Source organism: Erithacus rubecula (genome assembly GCF_903797595.1).
Source record: "Erithacus rubecula genome assembly, chromosome: 25".
Lineage (NCBI taxonomy): Eukaryota > Metazoa > Chordata > Aves > Passeriformes > Muscicapidae > Erithacus > Erithacus rubecula.
The window spans coordinates 2,739,846-2,755,184 of record NC_136677.1 but is presented as its reverse complement, the minus strand read 5'-3'; the positions used below and the strand labels follow the sequence as shown (position 1 = coordinate 2,755,184).

Sequence of the window (15,339 nt, the reverse complement as noted above, 5' to 3'; positions counted from 1 at the left end):
ACTTGTGGAAATGGGGGATGGAACATCTCTGTATCCCAGGGAGGCTCATCTGCATGATTACCTGTTGTCTTTCCTCTGTAAAAGATTTTCATATCCATGATCCCATTCAGCCGCCCGACCAAGATCTCCATCCTGGAGCCGCTGTTTTTGGATGCTCTGAAAATACTCAGCTGTGACCAGTCATTCCAGTAGATTTCATTCTGAAACACAGGCTTGGCTCTTAGTGTGAGGAGAGGCACCACCAGGGCTAATCACCCTAAATAGTGGATGTGGGGGAAAATGGAGAGTCAAAAGTGTCTCCAGCCCAAGGGGGAGAGGAAGAGGATGGCCTGAGGTGGGATTTGAGCAGGAATGAGTGACAGAGTGATCTGCTGAGTGGCAAACATTTCAGTGCAGCTGCTTGGGAATGTTGGTCCTGGATCTGACTGCACTTGCCTGCTCATTTCAGGAATTTGTGGGGATGTGCCAAAAGCAGAAAGAGAGCAAGTGCTGTACCTGCTCCAAATCACATCCCTATCCTTCAAATTCATCGTGCTCCTCCAGCACCGACCTCAGAGCCTGCACGCCACAAAAAAAACCAACAGGGAAAACAAACCTTAAACACAGCAATGGCATAGGGGTGAGGGAGGCTGTCCAGGATCACAGATCTCTGCATGCCATTGAAATCCACCCTCTCAATCCTGTCCATGTAGGCCTCAGTCCAGTAGATCCAGTGGTCATCCACAGAGATGCCGTTCGGCCACCGCACGCCCTCCGAGACGATGCAGCCGGCCAGCGACCCGTCCATGTCACTCCTGTAGATGCCAGCCCTGGAGTCCCCCCAGTCTGTCCAGAACATCAACCTGGCAGCAGGCAGAGAGGTTACCCCAAATCCACACAGAGCAGCTCAGCAAAAGGAAGCAGGTTAGGAGAGGCAGAGGTTGAAAAGGTTTACACCCCTTTGCTTGCCATGCTTTTGAACAGGGAGCTCTGCCATTCTAACAAACACCACCAGCACGTTTATGAGCAGCACAGAGGATTTTGAGCTGCAGGCTCTGTGGTGGGAGTGCAGCTGCAGGTTACCTTGCCATGAACTGCTCTGGTTTGTCAGATCTACATTTGCAGCTGAGGCCAAACCCCAGAAAGATGTAACTCGCATTTGGCTCTTGAATTCGAGCACAGCTCTGTTTCTCATGCATCACTGCAGCCTTCTCCACTGACCAGACCAGTTTTACAGGCAGGAAAAGTTATTTACTAATGGATATGCATGGGTAGGAAGGAATAAACAGTTGGTGAGGGAGCTGGTGCCTTAGCTGGGGACGCAGTGATGACAATGGGCTCCACAGGGCAGGATTGGGCTGTGCCTGTCCCCAGTTTCACCTCACCAAGCTGTCCTCCCTGAGGAGGAGGTGATGAAGGAGCAGCAGTTTCCCTTGGGAACAGCAGAGAAATACTTGGGCTGTTTTCTTCCTTACCCATCTTGGGGTACCAGAGCCAGGGCTCTGGGTCGCTCCAGTATCGAGGAGTTGAGGACGGTGAGTCTCAGGTCTCCATCTGGATTGGCAACCTAGACCCAAAATCAAGCCCAGGACAGGTGTGTTTGCTCCTGGCACTGCTTGAAATGACACAAAAATCTATGGCAGGCAATTATTGCTCCTCAATAAAACATGCACTGCCACAGGTGGGCAGAGCTGTACCTCGATTTTGGGAATCCCAGCGTTGACCCAGTAGAGCAGCTGGCTGAGAGGTTCAAAAGCCAAAGCTTCCACTGTTTCCAACCCAGTGCTTATGATTATTTCCTGCCCAGAGCTGCCGTTGAGACAGAGACGCTGGGGGAAAAAAAAAATAAATAAATAAACAGAATAAAAGACCAGGAACTGCCTCAGCCTGAAGGTCAGGTAACAGACAGCTGGGAGGGGAGGAGTACCAGGACAAACATTTGCTTTTCAGGGTGTGGATGCAACACTGGGGTGGCAAGGAGGTGATGCTCACCTGGATGATGTCCAGAGTGACATCAGCCCAGTACAGGCAGTTGTGCTCGTAGTCAAAATCCAGGGCCACAGCCCCCCTGAGCCCGGCCAGGGGCAGCTCCTCGCTGACACCCGAGGCCAGGTCATAGCGGTGGATGGAGTAGCGGGTGGCGTAGAGAATGAACTCGTTCTCCTCTGCAACAACAGTGCCTTATTTAGTGGCCGTTCTCGGCTACTTGAGGGGCAAAAAGAAGAAAATATTAGGTGGTTTTCACTCCTGGTTTTAGCACCTCCAGGAGGCAAAGAGTCTTTGTCTCGGTGGGATTAGGTTAATGGGAATGTGGTAATAGTTCTCATAGGGCTGGGCACACACTGTGGGCATTGTGGTCCAGGAGGAGGAGGAGGAGAAGGAGGAGGAGGTGAAGGCAGCAGGGCAACAGAACCTGCCCCCACCCTGTTCTTCCCACATTAGTGCTGCCAATGGAAAACAAAGTACTGACCTCCTCTTCCTCAAAAAAGACCAAAACAAAACAACATTAAAAAGAGTGGGAGTGATGCAACTCTGCAAGTCCTCAGGGACACGGGCCCCTCAGGAAATATCCTAGAGCAGGTTTTGTTCCTGAATGGAGCCAAATCCAGGTAATGGGATCCTGGTCCAGGACAAAGTCTCCGGGGCACTATCCCACCACCAGTCAAGTCCAATAATGCTATTAATGAGTAGAGCTAATGTCAATAAGTAACTCTGGCTGTGCATCCCTAATGAGATTATAGGGAGATATGAAACAGATACTGTACATGAAAGTGTTTCCATGGAGCGAGCCAGCGCGGATCCGGAGAGTCGCCAACGCGCTGGGAACGCGGCACTTCAAAGGCCGGCCCGCTGGGGACCGCAGGTTTATTTTGCAATCAGCAGGGCCCTTCTCAGCATGCCCAACACAGCTCTCCAAATAGCTCAAGAGGGCTCAGAGGGGTGAATAACGTGTCGGGAGTGAAGCTGAGTGCAGCGCTGGCAGGAGTCCCAGCACAAGGGATGCTTCCCCGTGCTGTTCCACACCTGGAATATCTTTGGCGCGCTGAAAAATTTGAGGGCAGGGCAGGGGAAGCTGCTGCTGGTGGGTCTGGCTGCTCTGCTCAGCTCCCCAGCCTTTCCACGAGCCCCTGCCCTGCCTGAGGCTCTGGAGCTGCAGCAATGCTGATCACGCAGCTCGTGACGGCAGATTAAATTAGAGCTGTAATGAGCAGAATGCAAATAACTCTGGCAGCACAGGGGCACGGGACTGCTACAGTGCCTTGTACGTTCAAGAGGAGAAAATAAGGATTGGGGGGCTGAATTCAGGCAGGCAGAGGTGTGAGGGCTGAAGGTCTGCCGTGCTCTGGCCCCCAAGTGCCATCGTTCAGCTGCATACTGTGACTGGCTCAGAGTGGGACCTTCCAAGGAGACCTTTCCCAAGGATGGGGATCTAATGATCCTTTGATCTAATTCCCGTCTTTCTGGTTGGGTTCGAGCCAGCTGCAGCAAGGACGTGACAGGATGAAGGGATTCCTGCCTGCAGCCTGAGGGTTCAGAGGGCTCTGCACTGTGAGCAGGCACTGCTGCTGAGCTGGACCCTCACAAGCTCTGGCCACAGCACAGGAGAGGGTGATTTGTAACCCACCCAGGCTCCTGTGTCACAGGTTTTGTCTGAGAGCCCTCTGGGACTCCGTGCCTGGTCCCCCAGGCACCAGCCAAAGGTTTAATGAATGGAGCCCTTGTGCCCAGAGCAGATCCTGCACACACTCACCCGCCAGCGGGCACGGCACCAGCTCCCCCTCCAGCCGCGACTCGATGTCTCCACCCGTGCAAGTGTCCCCAGAGATCTTCCTGTAGCTGCAACACACAGAGCCAGGCAGTTTATTCCATGGAAAAACTGTGAGCAAACCACCCTGTGCAGCCAGAACAAGCTGTGGTGTTTAATTGCCGTGTATGTCCTAATGTGCCATTTGTTTGCTGCCACTCTTGTGGGTTTTGTGGTTGCTTGGTTGTTTTTTTTTTAATCACCAGTAAGATAAATTCCAGCACTTTGGAATATCAGGCTGCCCTCCCAAGCACTGCACATACCCTCGAGTCTTCTTGTAGGTTGAGCCAACAGGGCAAGGGACTGGTGGGTCATAGGGTTTCCCAGCAAACTCAGGGTCAGGCACACAAACTTCTAAGGATAAGTCATCACTCAGTTTGAAGCCAAAATCGCTGCAAAGAGAAGAAAGATGTGGGGAGAGACAGGGAAAAGCAAAAAATGCAGCCATGTGATACCATGGTTCAATTTTTGCATGGAATTTTTAAGAAGCCAGAGTGACCATTCATTCATTATCAGTATTTAGCTGCATGGAACATCTCCGAGCCAGACAGGATCTTTCAAGAACACTTTGCAAATCAGCTTTGCCAGTGGCTGGGCAGGCTGGGGTAGGCAGAGCTGAGCCAATGTGCTCTGCAAAGCTGGCTGCAAGCCCCAGTGCTGCTGCCTCGGGTCACTGCTCTGTCTCCTGGCTGGTGCTGCTGGTAAAATGGGAGTCACAGCGTGGCTGTTCTTTGGAAAACACTGTGGGAGAGAGAGGTTTTATCAATGTTATTCTGTAGGGAGCCCAGGGCTGAATTCTGAGGCAGGATCCCACCAGCCCTGCTCTCAGTCTGCTCGTGCTGAGCCAGACTTGGTTGCAGCATCAGACTGGTGTGAGCTCCACTGAAAGTCCAGTCCCTGAAAAGCAGCTCCCTTTCTAACCCCAAACCTTTGCATCAGGTTGCCAGAGCGTGTTCCCTGATCCTGAAAGCAGTGCAGTGTCAGGATTGTGGGAATTGCAGCCAAAGGGCAATAGCAGGGCCAGCTGCACCCCTGTGGCTACAGAATCACAAAGATTTTTAGTGGATCTCTGTCTGTGATGGGAAATTATCCATTATCATTTGGAAGGTGATGGATTAATAATACTTCCTTCTTCCTCCTTTCAGAGGCTCCCAAAAGGCTCTAAAGACATTAATTAAGTCTCATGCCCTGTTATTAATGAAAGGATGTTTTCAGTCTGTTTAGTTTCCTCTCTGCTATAAAATGAAGCAGCCACACTCCGAGCTACGTAAATTGGATATTTGTTCACTCAGAGCAATTGGTCACAGACACTTATCTTGGATTTACAATCCAGGCTAGAAGAAATTAATTGGTATTTTACCATTCAAAGTCCTCCCTCGTACAAGAGCAGTTGGAGACCATGACAGGCCTGTCAAAATCTTCCCCATTGAAGCAGGTTGCATGAGGAGTCCTCCTTTTGAAAACAGTTTTGTGCCCCAGCAAACATTCATTGCCTCGTTCATCCGAGGGTGACCACAGCTTGTAGTCATTCTCTGTGCAAGGCACCCCTGAGAGGAGAAACAAGGCTGGGGTGCAGAAAGGTGCAGCTTTCACAGCACCCCAGCTTTAAAGACAGAGAGATGCTGATGTTCCTGGTGCCCAGGAGTGGCAGGCAAGCTGGCATCCAGCCCCACACCACAGGAATGTCTCTTCTCCCAGGCAGCCACTGACAGAAGGAGAAGACACAGCCTTAAGCTGTGCCAGGGGAAGTTTAGGTTGGACAACAGGAAGAAAATTTTTCACTGAAAGAGTGATTGGGGACTGGAATCTCCTGCCCAGGGAGGTGGTGGAGTCACCATCCCTGGAGTTGTTTAAAACAAGACTGGACGTGGCTCTCAGTGCCATAGTTTGGTTGGTGAGGATGTGTTGGGTCTTTTCCAACCAAAGGTCTTTTCCAGCCTAGTTCATTCTGTGATTTTGTGATTCCCTCCCCTCTCCACCCTCCTTTGGCACAAAACTTCCCCCACTTGCCCCAGGCCTGTCCCACAGGGAAAGGAAGGCAAGGAGAATTCCAGCTGGGAGCATGCTGTGACAGGAGGGAACAGGCAGCTCCGTGGCAGTGACAGGGAATCTGAATGAAGTCGTTCTGGTTACCAAACAGATCCGTTCCCAACAAAATGTCAAGGGAATCAGTGATAAATTTTAGTCAAGCAAATTCCTCTGCTGGGTTTAACTGTGCTTTGATTAAAATGCTGCCTCGCAATCAAAGCTGAAATGGGTTATAAAACATTCATAGGCACAAGCCTTCAGAAGGATTTTCTTTTTTTTTTTCTCTTTCCTTTTCAACAAATTCCTCAGTGAGGAGGGAAGGAATACAGGGAGAGCACAGGGCAGACGAGTGACTTCAGCCAGACATGAGACACTTGGGACAGGGCATGGGGAGATGCCCTCACTGCTACCTGCAGAGCCACCCCAGAGATGGCCCTGCCACTGTCCCCTTACCCAGCACGTCAGTGGTGTTGATCTGCAGGATCAGCCAGCTGTGGCCATTCTCCTTGTAGGAGCCAAAGATGGTGAAGATGGTGCTCTTCTCTCCGGGCTCGGTCAGGAGGCCGTACACGAACACCGGCTTCTCCGAGAACGTGAAGACTTTCCACGTTTCCCCTTCATTTGTGCTGTACCTGCACAAAAAAGGAGACTGGGAGAGATGCCAGGGGCATGTCCTGCCTGCTGCAGGGCGCTCCCTGCCATTCCCAGCTCCAGAGGCAGCCCCTGTGCCCTCACACTCACTTGAGCTGGTCGGTCTCGGTGCCTTGGGCGATGGCCACCAGAATTCCACCGTGGTCACCCCAGGTGTAGTAGTGGGGTCCAGACAGTGCCTGGAAGAGAGACAGTGCTGAGGGGTGATCAGAGCTGTGCTGAGTGAAGGGAAAATGGCTGTGTCAGAAACTCTGCCTGATCCAAGCTAATGCTTCAGCCTTGGCCAAATCAAGTATCTGGAGGCACCAGAGATTCAAGCGTTTATGGGACACCATCTGCAGATGAGATTAGCCAGCCCATTTCCCCTAAGAGATGTGTGTAAGAGCTGCCCTGAGCCCTGGACTCTGCTCTTCCTGTGTTCTGTGCACAGAAAGAATCAGTGTAAGAAGTACCATGACACAAAACCAGAGTCCATCAATCCTCCTCTCATTTGTCACCTCTGTGAGGTTTTCCTGACACCCAGCAGTGACTCATGGCCTCCCCAGGACTGCAGAAAAGTTACTTCTCAGGCTGTGGAAGGTCTTGTAAATGTTCAGAGAGAAGTGGGGCCATGGCATGCAGAAACAAGACCTGGGGACAATTCATCCATCCATCCATCCATCCATCCATCCATCCATCCATCCATCCATCCATCCATCCATCCATCCATCCATCCATCCATCCATCCCATGGCAAGCAGCTTGGATTTCATGCTCATTTACACCTCCAGCATACAGTCAGCTTTGCTTTCCTATCCAGAGAGCCCAGAGCAGCTCAGGATGAAAACAGGGAGTATTCCATGCCAGACCCTGTTCACAGGACGTGCTGTCACACTTGGGGACATTCTCACACAGGGCACTGAAAGCATTGTTCCTTTCTCCTCTGGGCTGTGAAATCAGCCCAGTGATCTCAGAGCAGTGAGCCCCTGGCCTGCTGCTGGCCAAAACTGGGCAGGAGGAGTTGTGGTGCTGCTCAGCTCCACTGCTGGGTCATTCTGCACCGCTGCTCACGATACAAAGATCAGTCAGGAGCTCAGAACTTCCTTGGAATGTTTTAACTGCACTCCAAGGCAAATCTGTGCAGTTTGGCACCTGAAAGTCTGGTTTTGGATACCCTGCTCATCTGTCAGCTCCTGCCTGGCTGCAGAGTCCCCACAGCTGCTCTCCAGCTGAGTTTTGGAGCCAGGAGCAGCCTCTGAACCACCTTTGGCATCAGCCAGACCTGTGGTGTGTCCCCAGCACCACTGCAGCTGCCCAGACCTCACCCCAACCGCGCAGCACTCGCAGGGGAGAAGGAGGCTGCTCAGTTCCCAGGATTAAATAGCTTGCAGATGTTGGAATCCCACATTACACTGGCTGCAGAGTGCAAAGGCAGACCACAAACACTGCCACAGACCAGAACATCCACTCAGTAAACAGCAGCAAACTCCCCATAAACCGAGGGCAGCATCCCATTTTTCTGGAAGGAGCCAGAGCCTCTCCAAACGCTCTCACACTCTCATCTAATAGGCATCAAATGACCTCTGCTGAGGAAGAGTCCTGCCAGGTGAAAAGGAAAAATAGAGGAGGGAGCTCTCCTGTGTCTGAATCCACCTCTTACACCAGAGATTCATTTCCAATCAACCCACACCTGGTCCTTCATCTAAAAACCTTTTTCCCTCATTTTTAGGCATTAAGCACCTTCCAGCCTTTGGATCCATATGAAATCAACTTTAATCTAACTCATCAGTATTGCTGTCTAAATTCTTCCTGTTCCAGGTGTAAGAGCAGCCTTACCTCTCTCCACCTTGCTCCAGCACTGCTCGAGATATAAACATTGGTTTTCCTTGCCATGTTCTTGCCAACGGAGCCTGGGAGAATGGGAGAAATCATCTTAAGGAATGCAAAGTGATTGCTTAAAAGGAAGTCAGACACCTCCAAACTATTTTTATCTGTGATTGAGGAGATGATTTTTCACACTATAAATTAATCCCTTCAAAAGCAAATATTTCAAGGACTATTACAAGTTTCAAAAGCAGATGGGGGAAAAACCCATGGCTACAAACATGATTAAACAAAATGTGTGCTTTCTTCAGTAACAGAGCAAGACAAACAGGAATTTCTGAATCTTCAATAAACCCTTCCCAAGGATCAGGAAAGAGGATCAGAACAGAGCAGGTTTCTCACATCTCTGAGCTGCAGTGAAATGCTCATTCTGTAATTACTGCACATGGACTGCAGCAGAGAAAGTACAGCAAAACGCATCATTTAATTGCATTTTATTACCTGCTTGTACAAACGAAATACTGCCTGCCAACAACACCCCCCAAGCCAAGGGAAAAGCAGTACCAGTGGCAATGATCAGTCCTGGTGCTGACTCCTTGGAGAGAATGGGCATCCTGCGCAGCTGGAAATTCAGCAGCTGGCTCAGGCGCTGGGCCAGGTGGAGAGAGCAGCCCTGGGACAGCTGGGGAAGCAGAACAGTGGATTAACATTGTGTTGGGTTGATGGGGACAGAAGTGTCTATTTTATCACCATCTGTTGAAGCCAAGTAGGGCAGTGATTTCCTTATCTCTGTGGCACATATTACCTGCTAATGGGCCATCTTTGGGACAGGGTGAGAAAATCATCTTTATCTTTCCCACAGCCCATCCTCCCTCCAGGAGATATCTCCTGTTAATGGGCCATTCAGTTCCACTGTATGACTGATAAAATTACATCATCATATTGGAAGATGCTCCACCCAGGGGGAGGAGATAAAAAATGAGTTTTTGGACACCAAGGTACCTTCTTTCCACTGGATTCCAGAGGAAAGCCAGACCTTTCCTGAACCTTCAGAGGAAAACTGCACCTTCCACAGGAGCACTGCTCCAGCTGAACCACATCTGCCACTGCAGGAGGATGCAGCCACCATTGAATGGCACTGCTGCCACCACCCTGACTGACTGACGGGTGTCAGCTTGGATTCTGACTCTGGCAGCGTTTTTGGGTTTGTTCTGTGTAATACTGCATTTCTATTTTTATTTTCTTAGTAAAGAACTGTTATTCCTAATTCCCCTATCTTTGCTTGAATGCCCCTTAATTTCCAAATTATAATAGTTATTTGGAGGAAGGGGGTTTACATTCTCCATTTCAAAGAGAAGCTTCTGCCTTTATTGGCAGACACCTGTCCTTCAAACCAAGACAAACATCTACCCCTCACCCTGTCTAGGCAAGGCAGGATGCCTTTCTGCTTGGAAAGGCAAGAAGAGACTCCTTGGTGGCATTGTTTGTTCAGCCTCTTTTTGTAGAGTGAAAAGATCAGAGATCGCCAAGCCCATCGCTAACAAACCACATCCCCAAATGCCACTTTTGTGGGTTTTCTCACTGTCCCACCCCGCTGGGGTACCTGGCAGTCGATGTGCTCCCCGTAGCGGGTCTGTGCCGGGGGCTGGAGCAGCTCCCAGGTGCCGCCCTTGTCGAAGGTGATGACGGAGCGCATGTTCTCCTCGCTGAAGGAGCCGTTGATCAGCGTGGCGATGTACACGCCCCGCACGCCTTCCACGCGGTGGAAATCCGCAAAGGGCTCGTTGGCAAAGTACCTGTGGGGACAGTGCAATGGGAATTGAAGCCTTCCCCCTAAATCTGAGGATGTGGGGGGTTGTCAGGCAGAGGTAATGCGTTGATCCAGCCAAAAATCGCTGGAGTGTGGTTTGAGTTTGGTCAATGTTCTCACTTTCCATTGGGTGAGTCCTCTCTTACCTGACCAAGGTGTCACTGCCAGCTCCCCCTGGGCTGTAGTAGAGCACATTCTCTAGAGACAGGGAGAACTTCAGGCCCTCTGCCTCCGAGATGTAGAGGTTGGTGCGGTTGTTGTCGTGGCTGACACACACAAACACCTGGTCCTCCGAGGCATCAGCAATGTAATATTCCTTTGGGACACAAAGAACAGGCTTCATGTGTGTGTGCATGCACACACAGGCTGGTTTAGATTCTCTCTTAGCTTGCTTACAGCTTTTAGTAATTTTTCCACTCAGCAGGTGGAAAATCTGCACTTTGCTTTTCCTGTTGTGTTCCCTCACAGTGATTCTCATCCTCTGCCTTGCAAAACCCCCTGGAACCATAATTGGTTGCCAAGCCCCATGTGTGCTGGATCTCTGAGGCTGGGAGTACACCCCACTGCTCTGCCAAGAACCAAGAACTTGCATCTCATGCCCTTCTTCATCCTCACCAGCCTGGGGACACCACAGCATGTCTGGTTCAAGAATCAGGGACTCTTTGCAAGCCCTGGTGGTGCCCTGGGCTTCCTCAGCCTACAAAAATTGGATGCTCCAGGTCATGCCAGTTCAACCCCATGCCATGGGAAGAGGTGAAGTCCCCAAAAGCAGAGTCAGAGCAGTGGGATCAGCCCCTCTGATCTGGGCTTTGCTGCCAGCCCCCATCCCCAGTGACTGTCCATTGTGCAAACCACAAGATCATCCCAACATAAGCCTTTGCTCTGCCACCCCCCTAGCAGGGTCATACAAGGTCCCTTGCCACTCCTGCAGCATCTGGAGCTGCTGCTGACACTGCAGGGAGTCCCTGGCAAGGCAGGAGCTGGGAGGCTGCTCGGGAAGCACCACTTACCTTAATTGGATGCTTGGTAACGAACTGTGCCACCCGCATGGGCTTGCGGTTGAAGGAGACCCAGAGCTGGACTGAGGGTGGCTGTGAGCTGCCAAGCAAACGCTGTGAAGAGCACAGGGACACGTTAGGAGGGGCTCTCACCCCCCAAAATCACCCTCATCTCCACTGGGATCACTCAGTGCCTGGGACTTCTCCCTCCCTGCATGTGGGCAAAGCGTGGCAGCTGGGAGCGATGATCCCCACTCAGGGTTTAAATTGCCACACCTGGGCTCAGCAAGGAGATAAACTGTCCTTCCTGGTCAGTCAGGTGGGGATAATGAGGTTGGTTTTAGTTCCTCCTTTTTCCTCAGAGCACACTGTCCCTTCTTTCCTATTTTTACCAATTTGCACAAAAATGAAAAGGTGCCAGCGTGAAGCCGAGAAAGTGAAAAAGCTGGGGGCAACCTATCTCATACAGGATGCCAATGGTGAGGACCTAAACCCAGATCTAGGCTCCAAAAATAAGCGGCCTGGTTTTTTGTTGGTTTTTTTTTCTTTTTCTTTTTCCCCAGGCTGTGTATCACTAAGCAACCGTGCCTCCCACGGAAAAGGAGGAGAAGTCAGAGCCCTGGGCGCTGCTGCCACCCAGCCTGTCCCCTCCACAGCCCCTGCTGAGGCCAGGCTTGGAGGCAAATGCCTCATTCCAGACCTGGAGATGTGATTCCCAAGAGAGGGGTTTGCAGCCAGCCTCACTCTGCCTCAGTGTTTCCCAGCAGTGCTGTGGAACACGGGTGATTTTATTGATGTTTAGTCATTACAGCTGCAGGAGGAAGCAGAGCGTGCTGCCTGGTGGCCCCTGAGTGCTCCAGAAGCAGAAAAAAAAAATCTCCAAAGCAACCCCAAATGGAGCCCAAACCCTCCTCATGCTTTCAGGATGCTGTCCCTGAGCTCAGTGGCTGCTCTGCACAGAAAAACCACCCCCAGTGCTTCACCCTACACCAGCACTGAGCCTGGATAAAATCTGCAAACCACAGAGCAGGCACAGCGCCAAGGGGCCGGGCCCAGGGAGTTACAGGCTGTTCTACCTGCAAGGGACATTTGTGAGAAGCTGAAATTGCTCTGCAAATGTTCCCTGCCCCTGTCAGACACTGCTGTGCCCGCTCAGGGGGCTGGAGGTGACACTCCCTGGTTCTGCCAGCAGTCACCCCTAAGAAAAGGGTTCATGTTTAACCCTTTTAAGGTTAAAAACCCCAATAAAAGGGTTCCTTCTTAAAACACTCGATGGCAGCTGCAGGGGAGAAGTGCATCTTCTGCAAAGAAAGCTGCTCCTTCAATTCTAGAAGGATCAGGACTTTATCCCTCTGATGCTGTTTCTGATCTAGAAAGACCCTCAAAGGAAGCACAGACATTTTCTTGCTTTCTTTCAGGTTTGTTCGAATTTGGCAAAGAACTGTGAAAACCACCAAGAGGCTGCGGCTGCAGAGGGACCAAAAGATCACTTTTGCTCAGCCACATCCTCTTTTCTTAGTAAAGCAGACTGAAAATGCAGCTTTCTTTCCAGGCTGGAGCACATTAGGCTGCTTGGACCTGGTCCACGTTTGATGGTAATCTGCTCTGACAAGCGGCAGATTTAACCACGGAGCTGCCGAGCCACATCCCCCTTCCCCTGCCACCCCCTCCCCACGTCCTTCCTTCCCCTGCCACCCCCTCCCCACGTCCTTCCCAGCCATCCTATGGTTTTTTCCCAGGTCCCAACCCTCTGCCAGCCTGACCTACTTCTGGATTGGGTATGGAAACACTGCTGGCAGGCACTGCTGTGAGCCCACAGGGAGTGGCAGCGCTGGCAGCCCGGGTGACACCTCTGTGACAGGGAGTGGCACCAACCCCTCAGCAGCAAATCCACTCACCACAGACTTGGTAGCAAACATGTATTTGTCCCTGAGCTGGAAATCTTCGGCGTCCTCCAGGATGATGTCCTTGTTGTCGCGGCTCTGGAAGAAGTCGGTGCTGCGGATGACGGTGGAAGCCCCCGAGGGCTCGTGCCGCTCGATGTACACCGTGCTGGGCTTGTCGTAGGGCTCAACCCCCCTGGGGAGGACAGAGGGGATGGGATAGGAACAGAGAAGGCAGCAGGAGCAAGGAGTTGGGAAGGATGGATCAGGAAAACCTGATGTACGATTGCCTAGCGAAAGATTTTGAGAATATGGAAAGCAGAAGCGAGATTGAAATGAAAGCCAGCTTTGAGATGCCAAATCTTAGTCTTTAAAGAACTAGAAGATAACAGGATGGCCAGCCAAAAGTAATCCCCTCTTGATAGAACAATGGTCCAAGAAGACCCTAGCTTGGCAAAAGGGGTCCAAAGAGTAGTTTTTAGGGTTTAAAGTATAACACGTGGTCGTAATGTAATTATTCTTATAGGTTGTATGTAAATGCTATAGGGTTTGTATCTTGTATTAGATTGGTTAGTGGAAATTAGAATATTCAACATAGAAGAAGATTCATTGTATTGTAAATGGGAAAATCAGTCTCTTACTCTCTTACTTTGCTTTTTTACTTCCCTCTCTTACCACTGTTATTACCCCCCACTCTCTTTCTATTTCTTTTTCTATGAGAAGAGCAGAAAGGAAGCATTGGACTTCTGCCAATTGGATGGAAACAGAGAGGAAGGGTTAAACTAGGGGACATTTACAGGGGTTTTAGGACAAATTATTCCTTCTACCTCTTGGATATTGGATTACAACACATCCCCACAGTGCAGGGTGAGCAGAGCAAGGCTGGAACACACCCTGGTACCCAGGTCCTTGATTTTCAGAGTGCAGGAAGTGAGGAGTGAGAGCAGGCAGGAGCTGCATACAACACATACCAGGAAAAGGACTTCACATGCTCCTGAATCATTATCCAGGTCTGGCCAAAGTCATCTGATTTCCAGAGCTGCAACAACAAAGGTGAGAGGTGCCAGTGGGACTGAGAAACAAACAGACCCAAACCTTCAAGAGACCCAAATTGTCCATCCATGGCTGCTCTCATGACTTTTTTTCATGTGGCAGCTCCTGGAGCAACAGCAGCTTTCCTAACAGAATAACCCAAACAAAAAAAACTGTCCTTTAGCCTTCTACAAGGATTTCCTACTGTTTGACCTCCAGATTTTACTCACTGAGTCTATCTGAAGGTGCTGTAAGTATTTTCAATCTTTACCCAACAGTTCCAGAGGGGAAAAAAAAAAGTGTTTGTATTCAAGCAGCAATTTGTTATTCAGGAGCCAAAGCCAAACCACAGACCCACATGAGACACTGCAGAGGTCATCCTGCCTCAGCTGCCAGTGCTCTGTGGTGAGTTATGACCACGATAGTTGGGGTGATGGATGTGGCTGGGAGCAGTGGATGGAGGAAAAAGGAAGGGAAATCAGACAGGCAGCCTTGCAGGTATTATATCCTCCTTCTCCAGAGGTAAGGACAAGACAGACTGTAGGGAAGGGGGTGTCCTGGCTGATTTGGACAGCTCTGCCTGTGAGATCAGACACCCTGAATGGCCAAAGCATGAAGCCCTGGCAGGAGGCACGGTGGCTCTCAGCTGTGGGGGACAAAAAAGGCCACAAGGACATCACAGCAGGGCAGGGGTGGGATGCTGCTTCCCCACCTGAGCAAAGTGCCCACCTGTTTTTTAGGGTGAGACCTGTCAAAGCCCAGGAGGAGGTTGGGGTTCCTGCTGTGCAGGAGGAGGTCTGCTGCTCTGAAGGGAATGGAGAAGCCTTGGATGGTGTTGCAGAAGTCGGTGGTGATCCACAGGTACGGGGAGAAGGCGTCCACGAAGATATACTGGGAGTGGAGGAACAGGGGAGAAGAGGAGATCAGAGCAGAGCTCAGACTGGCAGGAATGAAGGAATGGTTTCCCTGGTTCATCCCAGGGGAGCCTTTGGGAGGGCAACCTTTGGAGGAGAAGAATTAGGCTGTCCCAGCCACCCCTCTCCCACACTTTGAGCATCACCAAGCCCTACAAGAAGTGGCACATGCCACCTCTGCCCCAGGGACAGCCCAAGGGTGTCCAGGCTCCCTGGGGCAGCAGGGATAAAGGCCCAGCTGCCACGTCCCCCTCACCCTCTTGTTGTCAGCTGGGCTGTGGTAGAACTGGGCGATGGCCACCTCGCTGCTGTTCCCCCCATCGAAGCTGAACCTCTCTGAAATCTTCTTAAAACTCTTCCCATAGTCATAGGACACATAAACCTGCAAAGGAGAAGCCCCACAATGAGAAACACAAAGTTCTGAGCTCCCTTCTGGC

General features: G+C 51.0%; 1 protein-coding gene across 2 annotated transcripts in view; it reads right to left on the bottom strand.

The window, feature by feature from the left end:
- Positions 1–15,339, bottom strand: part of SORL1 (sortilin related receptor 1) — a 47,165-nt gene that overhangs the window by 22,670 nt on the left and 9,156 nt on the right. For both annotated transcript variants that reach the window (XM_079326555.1, XM_079326554.1), the window contains exons 3-21: positions 15,159–15,284; positions 14,718–14,879; positions 13,928–13,995; positions 12,972–13,152; positions 11,086–11,187; positions 10,222–10,391; positions 9,869–10,061; positions 8,830–8,947; positions 8,278–8,351; positions 6,554–6,642; positions 6,266–6,444; positions 5,145–5,331; positions 4,048–4,176; positions 3,731–3,816; positions 1,972–2,144; positions 1,677–1,808; positions 1,455–1,546; positions 596–842; positions 62–200 (exon numbers count right to left, since the gene is read on the bottom strand). In XM_079326555.1, coding sequence (XP_079182681.1) covers positions 62–200; positions 596–842; positions 1,455–1,546; positions 1,677–1,808; positions 1,972–2,144; positions 3,731–3,816; positions 4,048–4,176; positions 5,145–5,331; positions 6,266–6,444; positions 6,554–6,642; positions 8,278–8,351; positions 8,830–8,947; positions 9,869–10,061; positions 10,222–10,391; positions 11,086–11,187; positions 12,972–13,152; positions 13,928–13,995; positions 14,718–14,879; positions 15,159–15,284 — 2,647 coding nt within the window. The remainder of the gene's footprint in view (positions 1–61; positions 201–595; positions 843–1,454; positions 1,547–1,676; positions 1,809–1,971; positions 2,145–3,730; positions 3,817–4,047; positions 4,177–5,144; positions 5,332–6,265; positions 6,445–6,553; positions 6,643–8,277; positions 8,352–8,829; positions 8,948–9,868; positions 10,062–10,221; positions 10,392–11,085; positions 11,188–12,971; positions 13,153–13,927; positions 13,996–14,717; positions 14,880–15,158; positions 15,285–15,339) is intronic.